The sequence below is a fragment of the Oncorhynchus nerka genome, linkage group LG20 (genome assembly GCF_034236695.1).
Source record: "Oncorhynchus nerka isolate Pitt River linkage group LG20, Oner_Uvic_2.0, whole genome shotgun sequence".
In the NCBI taxonomy this organism is placed as follows: Eukaryota; Metazoa; Chordata; class Actinopteri; order Salmoniformes; family Salmonidae; genus Oncorhynchus; species Oncorhynchus nerka.
The window spans coordinates 64,618,485-64,637,270 of NC_088415.1; the positions used below are offsets into that span (position 1 = coordinate 64,618,485).

The following is an 18,786-nucleotide window of genomic DNA, read 5'->3' on the forward strand; positions in this document are numbered from 1 at the left end:
TGCTTTACTACTTGAAATGTTGATTGCAATTATACTCCAGTGATGCATTTTTTTTCATGCATTCTAAAGTTGCATGGATGTCTGGTTTCAAGTAGAGCTAGAGAGTGAGTGCATCAATTTCTCTCTACATTCAATGCCATGTGTTCAAATCAAATCCAATTGTATTGGTCACCTACACATTTAGCAGATGTTATTGTGGGTGTAGAGAAATGTTTGTCGTTGGATGATCAATTTGGTGGGTTAATTAATAAATAATTTATAAGATGCTATTGAATCCTTTGTACTATTATGGGCCCTTCTCTACTGCAATTGGACAAACCACACCCCTTTCATGTTGCACCAAAACACAGCCATTACTTGTTCTTCTCCCAGAATGCACCTCGCTGTGCAGTGACGATGAGCACAACAACAAAACACAGCTGGCTGCAGAATAGGGTGTTAGCTTGCTAGCTACTTGAAATAAACATTAGCTGGTGTTACACAACCCATGGCGAAGAAAATAGATCAGTGACAAGCGAAATGAGAAACCATAAGAATGTGTACATAGCAATATGAATCGACCGTAAAAACGAATATTGAGTCAGCTACATTAAAGACTAGATAATCATACCTCATAGCTAACTAACAACATTTTCGGCTAGTTTTCTAAAACTAGCTAGCGTTAGCGCTATGCCATTCAAGCTAAACCAAGTTAGCCAGCTAGCTCGCCAAGGCGGGGGAAAGGATTGGAGTAAACAACAACGGTAAGAATAGATTTCTCATTGCTAGACATGTCAGTCATATAAAATTACATACCGACCGCTTCACTGTCGTGGGTGTAAACTTAAAAGAAAGATATGGCTAGTTAGCCAATGTTAGCTAACCTAGCTAACGTTACCTAAATTGATGAGAAACGGCGTTAATCTAGCCAGCTATTAAAACCGTCAGAGGAAACTAAATTATTTAAACTAGACATGTATTAGTTAATTCGTTAACCAGCTAGTTATGTCTATAGTAATCAATGTATGTTATATTTGCATGTCCCTTTGTCGTCTTTCCTTTGTCCATCTAGCTAACGTTAGCTAGCTAATGGTCTGTTAAGTTACGCACGCGCATAAAGTACTAACGAACTAAAGCTTTCTAGCCACCGACAGTGTCAAGCAAGGCCTCGTAGCTGATCGTCGGAGAGCCATAACTTCCCCCGCAGGTACTTGCCACTTTCGGTAACTAGCCAACGAACGTTAGATTGCTACAGCGCATTCATTGACCCAGGGCGTATTTCCACAATACTTTTACGTGTGTTGTGTTGGGGCCGACCAAACCACAGCAGAATGCCATTAAGTTATCTAATTTAGCTGTCAACTAGCCATTGTTTGTGATAGTGTCTAGCCAAGTTTCAAGGTGAGACAGGCGTTATCTTGTTTACAACGTGAATAGCCAATTTAGAATGCTAGTTCGCCGATGTTAGCTTTTGCTAGCTTGTTACCTAACCTAGCTAATTTAATAGCCAACATGACTCAGCCTGTAACGTTAGCTACAGCACTTGACTGCCTATATAATATAGTGAGTGTGTCCATTAACATTTCTCATGAGAGAAATTTTGCTTGTCAAAGCAGCAACGTCTATATATTAATGTTCCAACTAGCAAAACGTATATGGTCGAGTTCAAGTAACAAGTTTAGGCTAGAAGCCCCACGTCTGTGGCTGCTTTTCAGTTCTCACCTTTGAAAATATCGAAATACATTGCTAAAACACGTGTATGCAATCTTATGTAGCTAGAAGTTACATGTTAGTTAGGTAAATGGCAAATTATTCCAAAGTCTTTTGTTTGTATTTCATTTATATGTTTTGGATAAGCCTTATGTGATACAGGCCAATTAACGTTAGATGATGTCGTTTGTGTCAATAAGTGTATTTGGTGGACCTTGTAGCTTCCAGTAATGAATAGTATACAGTCGCAACCAAAAGTCAATACTTATTGGTCCTTTTTTTGTCTTAAACAGGGTGGTGTTGAATGACTAAATGATCAAGATAAAGGAGTGTGACGATCGCTGGAGGATTCGACATGAAGTTGTATGTGTTCCAGGTCAACAATGGAAGCACTCTGGCATTTGACACAGAGCTCGCTGTCCAAACGTAAGAGCCATTTAAGAAGAAAAAAACAATTTCAGATGACCTACATCCATTTTCAATTCATCTCAGTCATATCAGAAAATGTAATGTATGCTTAAATCAAAAAGTTGTCTGAATTTGATCATATGGCCTACATGTCTTGCAGAGTGTTGGACCTCAAACATGCCATCCAGGTCAAATACAAGATTGCAACCCAGCATCAAGTTCTGGTTGTCAATGGAGGGGAGTGTATGGTTGCAGAGAGGAGAGTCTGCAGCTACAGTGCCGGCACTGTAAGTTTGCACCATTTGGAATCATTGTTTTTTTTTTTAAATAACGATTATGTTGCATAAAGGAGCTAGTTTTGACGTAAACAAAATTTGGTGACAGTTTTCTGAAGCCACTGTGCAAGATGTTGAATAAAAGAACACGTTATTATTCCAGACGTGTTCAGTTCAAGTGTCTTGACAGATTGTGATTTTTTTTGCCCAGGACACCAACCCCATATTCCTGTTCAACAAAGAGATGATTTTGTGTGACCGGGCTCCGACGATCCCTAAAACCACCTTCTCTATTGAGAATGAGATGGAGCTCAAGGTGGAGGAGTCACTAATGATGCCAGCAGTCTTTCACACCGTTGCCTCGCGAACACAACTTGCTGTGGTAAATGTTTTGTTTGTTCTTGTGCAGATACTACTTTCTCAAAATAAGCCACCAATGTTGCTGTACCTTGTTTCACCATGCTACAACATTAAAATCAGATATGAAAATGTAATCTTCTCAGTATTCGAGTAAGGAAAGCTAATGGAACTTATGATTGTTTTGTCATTTCTAGTGTGTTCTAACTTCTGAGTACCTTTCTTTTGCTTCTCCAGGAAATGTTTGAAGTCGCCAAGAAACTTTGCTCTTTCTGCGAACGCCTGGTTCATGATGAACACCTCCAACACCAAGGTTGGGCTGCTATCATGGCAAACCTGGATGACTGCACCCTGTCTTATCAGAAGCTACTGTGGAAATTTGACACGGCGTACATTAATTATCAACAAGAATTTGAGGATATCAAATTGAAACTGACAAAGTAAGTGACCCCCTGCATAAATATTAAGTTCAATGCAATTTGAAAGGGGTGGGTGGGGTATGAATGAAACAAATATATGGAAGGATTGTCCTGCTGTGACAGTATAGTCAATAGATTACATTTCAATTAATTATTCAGGTTAAATACATATTTCTCGCAGAGAATGTGCCTTTTCAGGTTAGAGATTTTTGCAGGTGTGTGGCGTACCACACTGGCACGTGTGGAATCATCAGCTAATTACGTTTCCCACGTGTCTCTCTGCTGTGGCACACTTGCCTTAATTAATCTGTATCCAAAGACCGTGCCACATGTGACCTGTATCCAAAGATCTAAATTCTATGGGTGTGAACTGACATTTGACATGCACCTTTTTAGACTGGGGACCGCAGTTTCAGTCATGGCCAATATCCCCCTGCTGGAGTGTCTGACCCGCCACAGCTACAAAGAATGCATAGAGAAGTCCTGCTCCACTCCAAACAAGGACTCTGACGAGACCGAGGAGGAGAAGTCCACCGACTCGGTGCTCTGCCCCTCCCCCACCAAGCTACCTGCATCGTTCTCTGCTCCGGGGGCGGGGGACTCGCCCGACACCGCCGAAACCCAGGAAAGCAGTGAGATGACGGACAGTAGTGGGCTGAGGGCAGCCCTGGAAGAGGCAGACTCTCCAGAGAGGGCCAACCCCCTGTCCTTCAACGTCACACTGCTGGACTGGATTAATGTTCAAGACAGGCCCAATGACGTGGAATCAGTCGTGAGGAAATGCTTTGACTCCATCAATAGGGTGAGTCGCTGTTGTATGTTTCTGTCTGTCTTTTCTGTTATGTTTGTCTCTTTGTTTCTGTGTGGCTGAATTGGTCTCTGTCAGTGGAGTGGCCTTGCCATGACTACTAAATGAATCAACATTGGGTGTAAATTCATTTATGAGAGTCTATTCAGTGATGTGTCTTGGTTGTAAAATGCAAAGAAACACATACAAAATGGAACCATAATGTAAATGTCCTTTCTATTTCAGCTCGACCCACGGGTCATTCAACCATTCTTAGCGGAATGTCGAGACACGATTGCCAAACTGGATAATCAGAACATGAAAGCCATCAAAGGACTTGAGGACAGGTTATACGCTCTAGACCAAATGATAGCGAGCTGTAAAAAGTTGGTCAATGAACAGAAGGAACTTGCTCAGGTAGGCAAAATAAGGTGTGATCTAAATGATGTAATATCAATGGTGAATAACGCACTCTATAAAATGTGCCTATTCATTCACATACTGTATGATGTACTGTATAATGCAATCCAACTGAAAACTTGTGAATGAAATATATAAAACTAAAGTCACTTGTCTATCTGTTGGCTGTTAGGGCTTTCTGGCCAATCAGAAGCGTGCTGAGAACCTGAAGGATACGTCCGTGCTGCCTGACCTGTGTCTCAGTCACGCCAATCAGCTGATGATCATGCTGACCAACCACAGGAAGCTGCTGGACATCAAACAGAAGTGCACCACTGCCAAACAGGAGCTGGCGAACAACCTACAAGTTCGTCTCAAGTGAGGCATCTGTTAATTCCTCTCATTTATTTTTTCTGTCTCTCTTTTGGTACATCTTTATTCCTTTTGAGCAATGCTGCAAACCAAAATCACTCCAATAAATTCACCATAAGTGGTCATGTGCAAGCCATGTAAATCACTTTTCTATATATGCAAGCCAAGCTAACACTGACCCTAACCATTGTGAATGTAGATGGTGCTGCTACGTGATGCTGCACGCGGACCAGGATGGGGAGAAGCTGCAGGCCCTGCTGAGGCTGTTGACCGAGCTGATGGAGAGAGTCCGGGTGGTGGACGCCCTCAGCACCGTGCCTCAGATGTACTGCCTGGCCGTGGTGGAGGTGGTTCGCAGGAAGCTCTTCATCGGCCACTACAGAGAGGTCAGTCAGAGCACAGGACCCACTCACGAACCCTTTTCAAAACCCAAGGCCAGCCCACATCTCTCTTCAGTCCCTACTTGCAGACCTACTGTAACACAAGCCTCAACCTCCGGCCAGGCCTACAGATATGCTAGGAACTCAAACAATTGGATGAAAAACGGTGTAAATTGTGCTCTTCTGTTATCTCTCTTCTCAGTGGGCCTGTGCTCTCGTGAAGGATGGAAAGCATCTCTATGAGACCGAGAAGTATAAAAGGGAAACGTTTGGCAAGTTGTTCAGTAAGTTCCATTTTAAAAGTCCTATTTGGTGATTTTTTTTTACGAGTATCCCCTCTGAAATGAACATCCATTAATTCAAACCCAACAGCTGAGCTTTGTGATCCTCTTTGCAGGGAAATGTTTTCTCCGAAATCGGTTGTTTAGAGGACTTGACTCATGGCCCCCCACTTCATTTTGCGTAAGTAGTCAGTCACTTACCGTGTTCTGTGAACGTCTATTTCATTTCCAAAATGTTATAATCCAACCCATTTCTCTCCTGTTTTTGTTGTCTCTTTTATTGTGTAGACAAGAAAGCCCAGAAAGTTTGACTTTGAGCTTCCCGATATTTCCCTTGGTGACCTGCAGTACTTAAAGACCTGTTGTCCTACAGAGGTGCAGCCTTTCCTCAGGTAGGCCGTGGTTTCCCTCACGTGCATAGTAAAGAAATAACCATGTCTTGTAACTTGGCACGGTTAATCGAATATCTTAACGGACGTTGGTATTCAATTACTTGAGCGAGTGTTCTTTTTTTGGAGAAAAACGACTGTAGGCTTATTATAACATCGAAAAACTTTGTCTAGATGAAATAATCCGTGTGACATTTTTACCGACAAGGATATACCATGACATTTTAAATTGTACATTTAATAAAACAAACTTATTTTAAACCTTTACACTCGTACCCCTATGCATATTGAAAATGGCAGATTTGTGCTTTGATAAACGCCTAAATTGGAACTCAGTGGCTGTACAGTAACATGCGTCACATGACGTCAGAGCTCTGCACTACACAGCGCTGTATGGACTGACAGGCGTTCTGAATTTGAGCACCTCGCGAGACAAGAAGTTGCCTCCATCCCTCCTGCTAATTGGGCAACTTTAGCAAATGTTTTGTTGTCTTGAGTTTGGAAATGCTGTAAATGAAGAGGACTGTGTATTTTGAAAGAGGAGACATTGAGAATTATAGTAAATACTGCTTTGATGTCATACAAGCAAGCCAAACAGAGTCCAAATGTGCACTTGGTATTTCCATATCAAAAACTCATGTCGTGGACATTGTCAACGTTTATGATCACCGTTTGATGTACAGTTACAAGATGACATGGTGCCATGTGCATTTGCTTCATTATGAGTCAATAGCCCAAAAATCGTTTTTCTCAAATTTCTACTATCCGGATATCTGATAAAATGTCAGGATATTATTTGAGTAATATAATCATTTCCAGTGTTCATCCCCACTTGTTACAGGCCTACTACCTGTATGATTAGTTTACTTGTGAACACTTGGCTGTATTCTCTGTTGCAACATTCAGTGCAATAGCCCTGGGAGACTGTCCATTTCATATTGGAGTAAAGTTAGTCCCATGTTTCTTTCCCCCAGGGTTCCAACACTGTGTGATTTTGAGCCTTTGCATCTGCATGTGGAGATGCTTCAACAGTTGGTCCTTGCTTCTCAAGCTGCAAGTGTGGATGAGATGTCTCAAACTATCACCGATTTACTCAGCGAACAAAGGGTAATGACAAATTACAGTGGAATATGGAATGGCAGCTATCTAAAAGCACAGTAAACACTGTCCCTTTAGTGCATATTCTCCACTCACTCCCCTTCTTATTTCTGTTCCTCCAGGGGTCGTGCAGCCAGAGTGCTCAGAGATCCACGGCAGCGGTGACCCCACAGTCCGACAGCACCCCAGGGACTTCCTCCCCCATGACCCCCTCCTCTCTCAGTCTCCCGGGGCCCCCCTGCCAGCCCCTCCCTGGCCCCACCGCCCTGGAGGACCTGTCCCCGGACAGCATCGATGCCCAAACCTTTGACTTTGAGACAATTGGCCACCCCAACATGGACCCCGTCCTGCAGCAGGCCGGCTCCCTGGACCTGGACTCCCTGGCTGAGAGCCCCGAGTCAGACTTCTTGTCGGCGGTCAACGAGTTTGTGATCGAAAACTCGCCCACCCCCATCAGCGACCCCACCAGCCCAGAGATGATGGTGGAGTCGCTGTACTCGTCGGTCATCAACGCCATCGACAGCAAGCGCATGCATGACACCACCACATTAGAGAGGGAAAACTCCAAGGTGGCTACGCTGAATCTGAGCATCGAGAAGTACCGCTCTGCTGCCGAGGAGTCCCAGGCCAACTTGCGGAGCGTCAAGGATGACCTGTACCGCTTCAGAGGCCTGGTGCTGAAGGAGCAGCGAGACTTTGGCTTCGCCCTGAAGACCATGACCATTGAGGTGCGCAACATGGTGGACACCATCCGTAAGAGGGAGGAGGAGGAGCTGAGAGAGCAGCACCAGGCCGAGCTCCTCTCTGTGCAGCAGGACCACGAGAAGCAACTTCAGACCCTGACGGAGGAGAACCGGGTCAACCGGAACATCGTGAAAGACGTGCAGCGGGCCATGCTGGAGCTGGAGGGGCTAGTGGAGCACAAGGAGAAGGAGCTGACCCAGCTCGAGGCTGAGAGGCAGCGCTGGACTGAGGCGGAGAGCGGACACACTCAGAGCCTCAGTGTCCTGGAGCACAAAATCAGCGATCAGGCCCATGAGGTGCTGACTGTGGCTGCATCCAGAGACTCCCTGTACAGCCAGTTGGAGACACTCCACATTGAGATCGAGCGCGGCCAGCAGAAGATCCGCCAGGAGCTGGAGGGGGCCGAGCAGGTCCACCTGCAGGAACTGGAGGAGAGGATGAGGCAGCAGCATCAGGCTCAGCTAGACACCCTGGCCCGGGAGAACCAGGAGGCCATGGAGTGCCTGGCAACGGTGAACAGGGTCAAGCTGAGTGAGGTCGCAGACCGCCACGCCGCCTCTCTGACAGAGAGGGACGGCCAGCTGAGGGACCTGGAGGCCCGGGCAACCGAGCTGGCTGACCTACGCTGCAAGCTGGAGGTGGAGCTGGCCCTGAAGGAGTCAGAGATGGAGGTTGTGAGGCTTCTCTACGAGGAGGCCAAGCAGGGGCAGCAGGAAGCCAACGTGAGGAAGGCTACTGTAGAGGCAGAGACCCAGTCCCTCAACGAACAGCTAGTTCAGGTCAACGGGCAGCTGCATGATAAGAACGAAGAGTACGAGAAGGGCCTGGCCGAGCTCCGGACGCTGATGCGCATGGAGAAAGACCAGTGCATCTCGGAGCTGGTGGGCAGGCACGAGGAAGAGAGGAACCAGCGCCGCAGCGAGCTGACCGCCTTGAAGCAGCAGGCCCAGGACGCAGGAAGGAGCCATGCAGAACAGCTGCAGAACCTCCAACTAGACCTCGACCTGCAGACGGCAGCACTGCGCAACGATAAGGAAGTGCAGCAGAGGAGTTTTGAGGAGCAGGAGCAACACTTGAGGACTGTTATCTGCGATTTGCAGACAGAAAATGATCTGCTCACCAAAAGATTAGAGCAGGACACCCAAGCAGCCCAGGAACATTTGGAGAAAGAGGAGTCCTTGAAGGCTGCAGTACCAGATGCCTTCAAAGACTTTGAGCAACAAAAGGAGGAGATGGAGAAAAGACTTCTAGACAAAATTAGACAACTTGAAAATGAGCTTCGGGAAAGACAATCCTCAGAAAGGTAAGAGAGATGCATGTACCACTCTTACCAGGTAACCGATAACTGTGATTTGTAATAAACATTTAATCAGCCTTGTAATGAACAAGATGACTAGTTTTAGAGTTCGTTCCCTACAATTTTGCAAGTTTACTGAAATTCTACACATTTTGCCATTGGGCTGAGAGAGATGATTTAGCAATTGTATAGATCATTTCAGTCAATTCTACAAATTTTCCCATACGCTGGAGTGAAAAATATGCTGTTTTACAGCTAATTTCCAGTATTTCTACACATTTTGCCATAGGGTGGAGAGAAATGTTTACAGTTTTTTATATATAGGATATCTGAGTGAGAGTGACTAACAAATCAATGGAGGTCGATGATTCGTCCATGATTACTACAAGTTTAAATAGCTGGCTAGACCAATTTACCAATCTACAAAATGTTCGCTGACATGGGCTAATTGAGTGACTGTCACTAACCGTGTTTTCATCCACAGTTTTTATGCGAGTAAAGTCTTACTGTATATAAAACATTTAAAAATCAGCTGTGATGGAAACAGGAAGTTTCGGTACAATTTTATAAATGCCGACAGATAATTTATTTGTTCGACGTGCTGGGATCTATTTGTCTGTCAAATTAATTATGCGAGAAATGGCAGTGGAAAAGCCTTTATGTGCAAATATTGATATAATAACCATCATCTCGAGGTCAACTTGGAGGGTATATGATATGGTGTGTGATCCTCCCACTACGACTTGGGAAATGCAGTTTATTAGGCTACAGATGGAATAAGTTATGACGAACTTCACAGGGTGGTGAAAGTGTATGGTGATGAACTTGATGCTCCTTTAAAAAAACACAAATATCAAGGGTTTTATTCTGATGACATGATGATCGATGCTTGCCTGCCATTTGTCAAATAAAAATATCCATAGTAAACGCATCACGTAGACGAGCCTACCCGTACAGCACCTGCGACCAGAGTAGGCACATTTGCTATTTAACGCAAAAGGTTTTTGCGACAAAACAACCGGTAGAGTTTAAAATGCGATGGAAACACATTTAACTTTGAGATTTTTATTCAAACTTAACCTCTAGCATCCGCCCCCCTTTTTTTGTTAGTTTTCTTTGTTGCCTAAAATGACACCCAGATCTAACTTCAGTCCCTGAAGCAAGGATATGCATATTCTTGGTACCATTTGAAAGGAAACACTTTGAAGTTTGTGGAAATGTGAAATGAATGTAGGAGAATATAACACAATAGATCTGGTCAAAGATGATACAAAGGATTATCTTTGTACCGTTTTTGAAATGCAAGAGCGAGGCCATGATGTATTATTCCAGCCCAGCTGCAAATTAGATTTTGCCCACTAGATTTGAGAATATTTGCCTGACAATTGGTTGCCAATTGGATGGAGACCTAGCTAGAGACTAACATAAGAGGGAAAACTGATACACAATCAAATTTAGAAATGTTCCCTTGTGTATTCTAACTCAACAGTCAGGATTACACAAACTTGTGTAGACTTCAATTAGCTTTAGTATACACTGAAAATAGCTATTTTCTTGCGTTACGTAGCTGTGTTTAGGGTTTACATCCTGAAGAAGGCCCAGAGGTGAACACTTAAGGGAACCATAACATGTGCTTTGTCAAGCTTGCAGGCTATCGGATATTTAAATGGAACATTGAAATGACGGGCACTGAGACGAGACAAAAACTCACTAGGAACCCCTCACGACACTAACTTGTGAAGAGTATTTAATTTGACCTGTTGACCTACCTGATGTCTACGGTGTGTGACTTGTCTCTGTTACTTATGTCTCTTTCCATCTGTGTGTGTGTGCGCTACAGAGTGGCGGGGTTGTCGAAGGTGCAGACAGAGAGTCGGGGATCCGAAGCAGGAGCTCCTCTCTCCCTGGACTCTGCCTTGCAGGAGCGTCTGCAGCAGGAGACGGCCTCCCTGCACACCCAGCTGGAGCTCCTGGAGAGGAGGAAGAATGAGGAGATGCAGAACCTCAAGACCTCCCTCATCGCAGAACAACAGGTCCGTGTTGGAATAGTCCTCACATCCTATTCAGAGGGTTCTTCTGTCGATATTGACCGGCACTGAATCTAGGAGCAGCACCATATCGAGATACACTGCAATGTACTTCCTATACTTTGTACTGTAGTTCGTTTTCCTACATTTTCTTTTATAGCTTTTAGCTAAGTGTTTAGCTAATTGTTTGAGCTTTTTAGCATTTGTCCCATTACCGTTCTTCTGAGGAGGTCTAATTTTGATTCACTGGCAACTGCAAGCAAACTGACTACAAGTGACCAACACCTGAAATGCTAAAAATACTCCATTACCTCACTACTACCACCATGTGCCCATGAGGCAGCCTTAGTCAGCCCCTACATGAAAGCAGGTCTGTGAGGCACTGTGTGTGTCATATTATAGCACACAGTGTTCTCATGACCTCATCTTGATAGCGAGCAGTCCAAATGGGAATAGGATACAGGTGGCTATGTGACCCTCTTGGAGGAATGGGGTTAAACCACGTTGTTCGTTAGAACACAATGTTTTGCCTCTCAAATTGAAAACTGCACCACAAATACACTGCTCAAAAAAATAAAGGGAACACTAAAATAAAACATCCTAGATCCGAATGAATGAAAAATTCTTATTAAATACTTTTTTCTTTACATAGTTGAATGTGCTGACAACAAAATCACACAAATTATCAATGGAAATCAAATGTATCAACCCATGGAGGTCTGGATTTGGAGTCACACTCAAAATTAAAGCGGAAAACCAAACTACAGGCTGATCCAACTTTGATATAATGTCCTTAAAACAAGTCAAAATGAGGCTCAGTAGTGTGTGTGGCCTCCACGTGCCTGTATGACCTCTTTACAACGCCTGGGCATGCTCCTGATGGGGTGGGGGATGGTCTCGGGCCCTCATACCACCCTCATGGAGTCTGTTTCTGACCGTTTGAGCAGACACATGCACATTTGTGGCCTGCTGGAGGTCATTTTGCAGGGCTCTGGCAGTGCTCCTCCTGCTCCTCCTTGTACAAAGGCGGAGGTAGCGGTCCTGCTGCTGGGTTGTTGCCCTCCTACGGCCTCCTCCACGTCTCCTGATGTACTGGCCTGTCTCCTGGTAGCGCCTCCATGCTCTGGACACTACGCTGACAGACACAGCAAACCTTCTTGCCACAGCTCGCATTGATGTGCCATCCTGGATGAGCTGCACTACCTGAGCCACTTGTGTGGGTTGTAGACTCCGTCTCATGCTACCACTAGAGTGAAAGCACCGCCATCATTCAAAAGTGACCAAAACATCAGCCAGGAAGCATAGGAACTGAGAAGTGGTCTGTGATCACCACCTGCAGAACCACACCTTTATTGGGGGTGTCTTGCTAATTGCCTATAATTTCCACCTGTTGTCTATTCCATTTGCACAACAGCATGTGACATTTATTGTCAATCAGTGTTGCTTCCTAAGTGGACAGTTTGATTTCACAGAAGTGTGATTGACTTGGAGTTACATTGTGTTGTTTAAGTGTTCCCTTTATTTTTTTGAGCAGTGTATAAACATTTACTACGCAATGTTACTTTTTCTATAAACTGGCATTATCATAGGTTATGCTACCAGCCTAAAACCCAGTGGTCCTCCAAGCCTAAGATCTTATGGTAAAGCGAGCAGGCTTGATTGACGTCTGTGGTTCTGAGCTGTGGCTCAACTCTCAATTGACTCACTCAGCCTCACCTGTCTCCTGTCTGGTAGTTCTTTGTCCTCTGTGACTGCCTCGTGTTTTACTGCTGCTCTATTGCCTAGGTGTCTGAAAGCCTTCATGTCCCCCTCCTCCCTCCCTCCCAGACTAACTTCAACACTGTTCTAATGAGAGAGAAGCTGAAAAAGGAACAGATCATCAGTGAGCTCACAGAGGAGCTGCGGAAGGTTACCCAGCAGCAGGAGAAGGACAAAGGTACCTGTTTTCAGAGGTTATTTTGTTGATTGTATTGAAAGTAAGCCGTGCTGCAGTTCATTCATTAGGGGTGGCAGGTAGCCTAGTGGTTTGAGCGTTGGACTAGTAACCGAAAGGTTGCAAGATCGGATCGCCGAGCTGGCAAGGTAAGAAATCTGTCCTTCTGCCCCTGAGCAAGGCAGTTAACCCACTGTTCCTAGGCCGTCATTGAAAATAAGAATTTGTTCTTACCTAACTTGCCTAGTTAAATAAAGGTCAAATAAAAAAATTAATCCTGATATGTTCATTTTGTGTCTTCAGGTCTGATAGAGATGCTGTCTGAGGACCGGGCCATCGTCATGCAGGAGAAGAAGCAGTTGGAGGAGGATCTGAACCGGCTGCGCAGCACAGCCCTGGTGTCCTCTGCCTACTACAGCCCTAACCCCTTAGCTCTAGAGCCCACTGGAGCCGGGGCTAGACTTGGATCTGGAGCATGTCCTGGACCTGGGACTGAGGTTGGGGCTGGAGCCTGCTCCTCGGAGCTCTTCCCTGACCCAGACAGACTGGCCTCTGTGGCTGCCACCAGAGAGGACGACAGAGTGGACTCGGCTGTGGAGGCCAGCATGGTGACTGTGCAGTAAGCATCCCCCAAACACAAACAGTCCAATAAACAGTGATTCAGAAGAACCCCCCCCATCACAGTTAATCTGTCGATTTATAGAAATAAGCTTTGACAGATATACTTCGGCAAAATATTGTTTAAACATATATATATAGTATGGAGACATATTTGGTGGAAGTGAGGACAGTGAGGACTTTGAAGGTGCTCCTTATTGGATAATGAAGATAAATTATGAATATAAGTTGTCATCTTTCAAAGAATGTTGTCAGTTTTAATGTGTAAAAGATTAAAAAAGGATGTTGAAAGTGCTTGTTTGAGATGGCCAGACAAGGATGGACAAAGTGAGGACAAATAACAGAGAGCGAGGGAGGCTAGGATTGGGAAATGTAAGTTATATTGTTTTTTTATTCTGTTAACTAACAGTTATGCAGGCTAGCAATCATCATTGCCATCTCAAACAAAAGTCACTTTAAATTCATATTCATGCTTGTTGAATTTTTTTTTCTTCCCAGAGTAACTATTTGTTTGAATGATTGTCAAATGTGTTAAAAGCTGTCGCCAAATTGGTTTGATTATTGGCCCTTTGTCTCTTTATTAGCGATAACATCCTGATGATGTCGGAGGAGAAACAGCGGATACTGTTACTTGAGAGGGTGAGTAGACATCTAAATGGAACCTGATGAAGTTGGGGTTGGATTGTTGTAGAATTTGACTTGAGCTGTAACATCTTCTGCCATATTTCAGACTTTACACATGAAGGAAGAAGAAAACAAGCGCCTCAGTCAAAGACTGGTAGGTTTTTGTTAACTTTGATGGCTGATTTATAGGAGGGGGAAATGTTGATTTAATATCATGTGATTGTTTAAGCCCCCCCAAATGAACATGTTTTTTTGCATTCGTTTTTCACTTGGTTACCATGTGTATTGTTTACTTCTAGATATACACTGAGTGTATAAAACATTAGGAACACCTGCTCTTTCCATGACAGACTGACCACGCGAATCCAGGTGAAAGCTAAGAACTCTTATTGAGGTCACCTGTTAAATCCACTTTAATCAGTGTAGTTGAAGAGGAGATTGATTTTTAAAGATGGATTTTTAGGCCTTGAGACAATTGAGACATGGATTGTGTTTGTGTGCCATTCAGAGGGGGAATGGGCAAGACAAAATATTGAAGTGCCTTTGAAGGGGGTATGGTAGTAGGTGCAAGGTGCACTGGTTTGAGTGTGTCAAGAACTGCAACGCTGCTGGGTTTTTCACTCTCAACAGGTTCCCATGTGTATCAAGAATGGTCCACTACCCAAGGGACATCCAGCCGTCATTGATGGAAGAGGACAAAGGAGGCCGTCACGAATTGTGCGGAGCAACACACTGGCTACAGTTAGTCCAGTGACAGTCCAGTACAACATCGGTGCACAAATACCCATAAAATAATTCATAACTTGTCATGTCTTGACAAGAATGGGGTATGGCAGCTGATGACCTTACAAAGTTCCACTTCTTTCAGCAAAAAAAACTAAACACTGCGTTTGCAGTGGGCTGAACGAAAACAAGGAACGAAAACACTGGACACTGGAGAATTGAAAAGACATGGTCTGACGAGTCCCCGTTCCTGCTGTTTCATGCTGATGGGAGGACTAGGGCATATGGAGAAAACCACGAGTACATGCATCCGTCATACCGCATGTCAACTTTGCAGACTGGAGTTGGGGGTGTGATGGTGTGATTTCATGGCACACATTGGGCCCCTTGATAAAAGTTTGAAAGCCACAGGAAGTCTGAACATCATTGCTAATCATGTGCATCCCTTCATGGCAGCAGGATAATGCCCCATGCCATAACGCTAGGATTGTACAGGAATGGTTCTGCGAACATGAAAGTGAATTCAGCTTCCTGCAGTGGCCCGCCCAGTCACCAGATCTCAATTCAGTTGTGTATCTGTGGGAGGAGATGGAACAAGCTATTTGGATTAGAGCTCCACTACCAGCCAACTTGACACAACTGTGGGAAGCATTGGAGTCAACATGTCCCTAGCATCCCTGTGGAACTCTTTCGAAACCTTGTACAGTCCATGCCCTGACGAATCAAGGCTGTTCTGAGGTGCAACTCAGTATTCGGAAGGTGTTCCTAATCTTTTATACACTCGGTGAATAGGCCGATATAATTCATTTAGCTTTTGACAGGCTTTATCAGTGTACCCCAAGCTATTTTACCCAATCACCACTAGATGGCAATAGCATCAATGCTTCAATCTCTGTTCAGCAGACCTAGGAGCTTTCTGAGTGGCAACAGTAACTTACTCTATCAAAAGTTACTCTATCAAAAGCCTTCTGATAAAGGGGAATCAAAACAATCTTACAGGCAGTTTGACATATTGCAGGACTATTGCTCACATACCTAAACAAAAGCATAACAATGCATGCCAAAATGTATCCGTTCCAGCAAGTACATTTCACGCCGCACAACATACGGTACTATTGATGGCTGCTATGCAAAGATCAGTCAGTATACATTTTAGCCAGGAACGCATCCATGGCCAGCAGTGTCAAGAAGATTATCGTCTCACTCTTAACAACCATGACCGTTTTCTCTTTGTAGATGTCTCAAAGCATGTCCTCGGTGTCGTCACGGCATTCTGAGAAAATTGCCATCCGAGAGTAAGCATACAAAGAATGACACACAAAAGTGCTGATGTGTAGTGTATATAGACTGTGGCTGTACGTTTTCTCTAGCAAATAAAAGTACGAATCTAGCACCATTTTTGTGTGAAGGTTGACCGCTTTGTCCGTTTCAGTTTCCAGGTTGGCGACTTGGTTCTGATCATCCTCGATGAAAGGCATGACAACTATGTGCTATTCACCGTGGGTCCCACCCTGTACTTCCTCCACTCTGAGTCCCTCACGGCCCTGGACCTCAAACCAGGTCAGAAAATCACTTTTTAATTGTAGGCCTCAATTCTTAAAAAGCATTAAGTTATTATAGAATAAAATTATAATATACAAAAATGTACAATTTAACTTTTGTTGTATATAATAGACAATTATACTAAGTTATTGTGTAATGTGGTTTTGAAGAGCAAGTTATGTGCAAAAACAAGCAGGTGTCTCTTTACAAGCTGTAAATAGTGTTGAATTTATTAACTTGGACAGATAAGTGATTTTGAGTAATCCGTGTCAAAGTTTGTGTACTGAGCATTGGTTTTATTGTGTCGACTGACAGATCCTATGTTTACTTCAGCATCAGGAGCCTCAAGACGGCCGTGGGTTCTCGGAAAAGTTATGGAGAAAGAATATTGCCAGGCGAAAAAGGTAAAGTATAGTAGTATATAGGTAATGAATTGTAATAGTCTAGTAGTAGAGCACAGTAGCTTTTCTGAATATAGATGGTCATTAAAGGAGGTCAAATAATCAATCATTAAAATAAAATAATGGACAATCAAAGGATGACTTTCTAAGAGCACGTATGTTGTGTGTTTCCCATCTTAGGCTCAAAACCGGTTCAAAGTTCCTTTGGGCACCAAGTTCTACAGGGTGAAAGCTGTTCCGTGGAACAAGAAAGTATAGTACAGCCAAGTTATGAGCTGAAATGTATATTTATATTGCATAAAGTTTTAAACACTCACATCATACATCATTTATAGATCTCTTATCAACTTGAAAATGAAAAGAAAGATCATAATCATGGTATTATTTTGGCCTTCAGTTCAACATCTCATCAACCCTGTCTTTCTTTTTAAACTAGAGTATTTGTTGTTGTGGACCAAATGCTATTTCTTTATTAGGGCATGGCCCTAAACACTGTCAGAAAGCATTAATACCTGTGTGTTAATTTGAACAAAAACTATTTGAATGTTTCTATATTTAGTTCTCATTCATTATCAGCATTTGTCCTCTTTGTGGAAAATAGTTCATCATTATCAGCAATATAATGAAAATGAAAATATACATTTATTGTAAATGTTTATGGATGAATGTTCATGGCATGCATATTGATCTATTTTCTTTGGTTTGACTTATCCAGGTAAATGTTGTAGTTGGAAGTGTAGTCAATGCCGTTTGTTACTCACGACGCAGTATGGCCCTCAGTTAATACTGACATGTACATTTTGGCTGACTGACGAAAGCAGTCATCATTGCAATCATTGACGATGCACTTTCCAAAAACGATGCTTTTTGTTCATTCAAAAGGGAAGGAATTGTGCTATTAAATCAAATAAATACAGAAAAAACTAACAGCGCAAAACTTCCCGCAGTCATAGAATATTGATATGTAGAAAGGAATACTTGTTTGACTGTGTTTCATGATTGGATGACATTGTACATTTACCCATCATTCAAATCACGGAAGTAACAATAAAGGACTGTATTGTAAAATAATTTAGAGTTTTGAAACAATAAAGGATTGATCCCAAATAACATTACTGCACTTAGTTATTTCAACATAGCAGGTACACAACTGACATACTTGTCCATTACAAAATATACACATATAACATGTAAAGACAGGACAGATGTTTAAAAAGATGTTTCATAAAAATATGACATTTAACACGATGAGCAACACCTCGGAAGTGCAGCATTGGAGAGAGTATCATATATCGAATATACCTCAATGACCTGCATATGGGGATTTCAGTGGACACTAATTTATGTAAATCATGTCACTGAGCCGAGCCTGGCTTTGGAATGCTGTTAATTAAGGACATAGGAGGAAATGCTGCTTCTGTAGTTCAAGGACAATCAAGTCATTCAATACGCTCCGTGACCACCTGCCTGTTTAAAAACCAGGCTTGTTGGCTCCTTAAGAAATATAGTAGGCCAATATCTATGCTCACTATCTTAAGAACATTTAATTAGAGATTTTCATTGTACTACACCAAAAACATTGAATGTTAAAAGAGACCAAAGAAAAAAGCTCTTTATTGCTATTGATTTATTTTAATGGAATGGTGTAGTCCCCCCCAACCATTATGCTCAATTGAAAATGTACAAATAGACAAAAGAAAATATGTAACATTTTGATAATAGCAGTTGTTTCTGAAATCGTTGGTTTGGAAATCCATGTAAGTTCGCACAAGCTATGAAGAAATAATAATTATTTGATTTAGAATTTCTTCCTTTTGTGGGAAGCATTAGATAATGTGGTTGTGGTGTTGGCATGCTATGGCAGGAAACAGACTTCAAAAAGAACGGTGCGGCCCTCATGGAGGAGGAAGCACACCAACATCACTTTCCCAGATCACAGTAGGGTGCATCGCAGCTCTCCCTAACCATGTGGGTCTAGGGGTGTTTTAACAATGTTTAGCTCTATTTTCTCCATTAAGCATAA

General features: G+C 43.2%; 1 protein-coding gene across 4 annotated transcripts; it reads left to right on the plus strand.

The window, feature by feature from the left end:
* Positions 1–376: 376 nt before the first annotated feature.
* rb1cc1 (RB1-inducible coiled-coil 1) lies at positions 377–17,875 on the plus strand. Of its 4 annotated transcripts, XM_029623439.2 has the most exons (24): positions 377–743; positions 1,124–1,186; positions 1,983–2,115; positions 2,258–2,384; positions 2,584–2,754; positions 2,967–3,169; positions 3,545–3,950; positions 4,182–4,352; positions 4,528–4,712; positions 4,906–5,092; positions 5,289–5,370; positions 5,484–5,548; positions 5,656–5,759; positions 6,731–6,863; positions 6,977–8,901; positions 10,736–10,928; positions 12,750–12,858; positions 13,159–13,474; positions 14,058–14,112; positions 14,204–14,251; positions 16,057–16,115; positions 16,253–16,380; positions 16,678–16,766; positions 16,944–17,875. In XM_029623439.2, exons 3-24 carry the CDS (start codon positions 2,045–2,047, stop codon positions 17,019–17,021), a joined length of 4,905 nt encoding a protein of 1,634 aa, XP_029479299.2. In that variant the 5' UTR covers positions 377–743; positions 1,124–1,186; positions 1,983–2,044; the 3' UTR covers positions 17,022–17,875. The 4 variants fall into 4 exon arrangements, with proteins under 4 accessions (XP_029479299.2, XP_029479298.2, XP_029479301.2 ...); XM_029623438.2 differs by lacking the exon at positions 1,124–1,186; XM_029623441.2 differs by lacking the exon at positions 1,124–1,186 and having other exon boundaries at positions 16,696–16,766.
* Positions 17,876–18,786: the final 911 nt, after the last annotated feature.

What these genes read in the sequence shown, in the direction of transcription:
- rb1cc1 (XM_029623439.2), top strand. Translation starts at nt 2,045, where the DNA reads ATGAAGTTGTATGTGTTCCAGGTCAACAATGGAAGCACTCTGGCATTT. An exon ending in GGATACTGTTACTTGAGAGG is followed by an intron (nt 14,113 to 14,203) that starts GTGAGTAGACAT and finishes GCCATATTTCAG; the next exon opens with ACTTTACACATGAAGGAAGA. An exon ending in AGCGCCTCAGTCAAAGACTG is followed by an intron (nt 14,252 to 16,056) that starts GTAGGTTTTTGT and finishes TTCTCTTTGTAG; the next exon opens with ATGTCTCAAAGCATGTCCTC.